This window comes from Apis dorsata, unplaced genomic scaffold (genome assembly GCF_000469605.1).
Source record: "Apis dorsata unplaced genomic scaffold, Apis dorsata 1.3 scaffold_32, whole genome shotgun sequence".
NCBI lineage: Eukaryota > Metazoa > Arthropoda > Insecta > Hymenoptera > Apidae > Apis > Apis dorsata.
The window spans coordinates 1,376,380-1,379,036 of NW_006263334.1; the positions used below are offsets into that span (position 1 = coordinate 1,376,380).

The following is a 2,657-nucleotide window of genomic DNA, read 5'->3' on the forward strand; positions in this document are numbered from 1 at the left end:
AAATGCGTTCAAATCGAAATTATTATTATTTAGATAAATTGACTATAAACTAAACGAATTTTTATTTTGATTATCTTTCAGTTAAATTTACATGATTCGTAAGTGAATGCATTAGAAAGTGTTGGAGATTCTTGTTTTCCTTTTTTTAACCAATTTCTTTAATCAATTAACAAGGAATCGTGTAGGAATTTTCGAAAGGAAATATACCAGAAAGAGAGAGAGAGAGAAACATGAAAAAATACATACCTGTCGTCGTGAGAATAATTTTCGGCAGTTTGTTGTAATGATTGAGACTTCTTGACGGAGGAAGATGACGATGCTTTTGCAACTAGAAAATAATTCAATGCTGTAGCGATCGTTTACCTACGTATCTAGAAAATAGTATCAATATCTATAATCAATAATCACTCCTGACGTATAGAATAATAAATAAATTCGTAAGGATCAGTTTAATCGGTGTGGAAACATTAATTCAAAGTTGCATTAAGACACACCGAATAAAATTCATGTGAGAAATTTCTATCCGTTGAATGAACGAGGACCATTTTTGGCTAAAAAAAAAAGTTAAAAATTCTATTTCTACGAGATTACACATCGAAACAAATTAATCAAAGTGATCTATAATTATCATAGAAATTTCAAGACACACGAATTTCGTAAAAAAAAAAAAAAAAAAAAAAAAATTAATATATCTATGGAATAAAAGCTAATGTTATCATACACTGGAAAAATATACACTCGTCAAATGGAATAAAAGTTAATTGGATCTATAACAAAACTCTAATCTCTAACTCGTTTCTAACTCGTCGTGGTGATGTGTCACGCAAGAATAAAACAAAAGGGGGGGGGCGGAAAAAAAAACCAATTCGACAACCCATTCGTAAACGAGTAATAAAAAAAAAAAAGAAGATAAAGAAGAGAAATGAGAAGAAAACGGGAAAAAAAGGTTCGAAAGAAATAGACACGTAATAAATAATACAAAAACAGACGCAATAACGTAGACAATGTACGTTTGCAAAACAAATATACTAACTCAATATGGAGTATGGATATATATTAATGAATCGTCGAGATTTCTTCCTGAATCGATCGATATGTCAGAATATGACAAAGAGGAGGCGACATGCAGAACGAAAGGAACGGAAAGCTAACGGTCAATGCAAAGCGGCAACGGAACAGCAAAAATGAAAATAGGTATGTCTTTTATCTTTATTACCGCGAAAATGGGCAAACACACATCTTGCATGCATTTCAACAAGGTTAAAGGATCGTTATATCATATTATGGCATTATATGTATACGCAAAGTAACATGGTTAGTAAAGAAGCAGTGCGCCTAATAGTATTTTGAGCTTTGTTACACAGCTAAATCTAAACATCTGGCCACGTTTTAAATGCAAAACGCATTATTTATTATTATTTTTTTTTAATCTTTTTCTATATTTTGTTATTTTTAATTTCATCTTTCCGATATTATTCCGATATAGATAAAAGAATTAATATTTTTTTTTTTTTTGTTCGATTGTTCCTGAATCGAAACGTTACTTTCACGTTTGTTGTAGAATAATATCCTGCTTTTTTTTACATATGGAATATAAATTCAAAAATAAAAAATATGCAAATATCGCGATGGTAATAAATACATGGAACAAAAATCGATACGTATCGCGAGATTTTCGAAAAAAGATTTATACGTAAAAAAAAAAAAAAACAAAAAAAAAAAAAAAAAAATTGAGAATATCGTTTTCGTTGCTTTTCAAATCGTTATAGGAAAATCAATGAAACGAAAGAGGGAAATGCGTCGCATTTAAAATGTAGTAAATTTAAAGAACAGAAAAAAAAATAGGAATCAAATTAATCAAGATGATTAAAAAAAAAAAAAAAAAAAAAAAAAAAAAAAAACAAAAATTGAGAATATCGTTTTCGTTGCTTTTCAAATCGTTATAGGAAAATCAATGAAACGAAAGAGGGAAATGCGTCGCATTTAAAATGTAGTAAATTTAAAGAACAGAAAAAAAAATAGGAATCAAATTAATCAAGATGATTAAAAAAAAAAAAAAAAAAAAAAAGAGAAAAGAAAAAAACCATCAAGGAACAAACGACAAACTTTGACAAACCGTTGATTCCTCAACAGACCTAAAGAACACTTTTGCGTATATAGGATATGAATATATATATATTTGTCACAATGGCATTCGATCTTTTTCGTCGAATCGTGAATCATCGAAAAAAACGCGAATTTATAGAAGAGAAGACCACCTAGTTTCATGATTTTTGGTTTGTTTTGTAACGTGTGGGTACCTGTGAAGCCTGGCGCGGATACGGAGAGGTTGCTTCTCAGATCAGGTATCGGAGCTATAGACTGTGGCAGACTTCTTTTATGAGCTACGCCATGACTATTGCGCGGGCAGGCTGCACCCGTCACCGCACCGTATTCGTTCATTGGCAACCGGAAGTTGACGAAAGAAGAAGGCGAGGATAGCGTTGTTGTCAAGCATCAAGAAGGTTACGCCATAGAAATATATAGAAATATTACAGTTTTAACATTAAGTGATACAATTACTGTGTGGAGGATCGTCGCTGTTGTTTTGTTATTTCTTTTTTTCTTCATTTTTCTTTTTTTTTTCTTTTTTTTTTTTTTTTTTTTTTTTTTTTTTT

At 30.4% G+C, this 2,657-nt stretch overlaps 1 protein-coding gene across 20 annotated transcripts in view; it reads right to left on the reverse strand.

Moving 5' to 3' along the window:
* Positions 1 to 2,657, reverse strand: part of LOC102677458 (patronin) — a 71,839-nt gene that overhangs the window by 12,859 nt on the left and 56,323 nt on the right. For 19 of the 20 annotated variants that reach the window (XM_031512005.1, XM_006608273.2, XM_006608282.2 and 16 more), the window contains 2 exons: positions 2,301 to 2,411; positions 247 to 328 (listed from right to left, as the gene is read on the reverse strand). In XM_031512005.1, coding sequence (XP_031367865.1) covers positions 247 to 328; positions 2,301 to 2,411 — 193 coding nt within the window. The remainder of the gene's footprint in view (positions 1 to 246; positions 329 to 2,300; positions 2,412 to 2,657) is intronic. The other variant, XM_006608278.2, reaches the window with a different exon arrangement.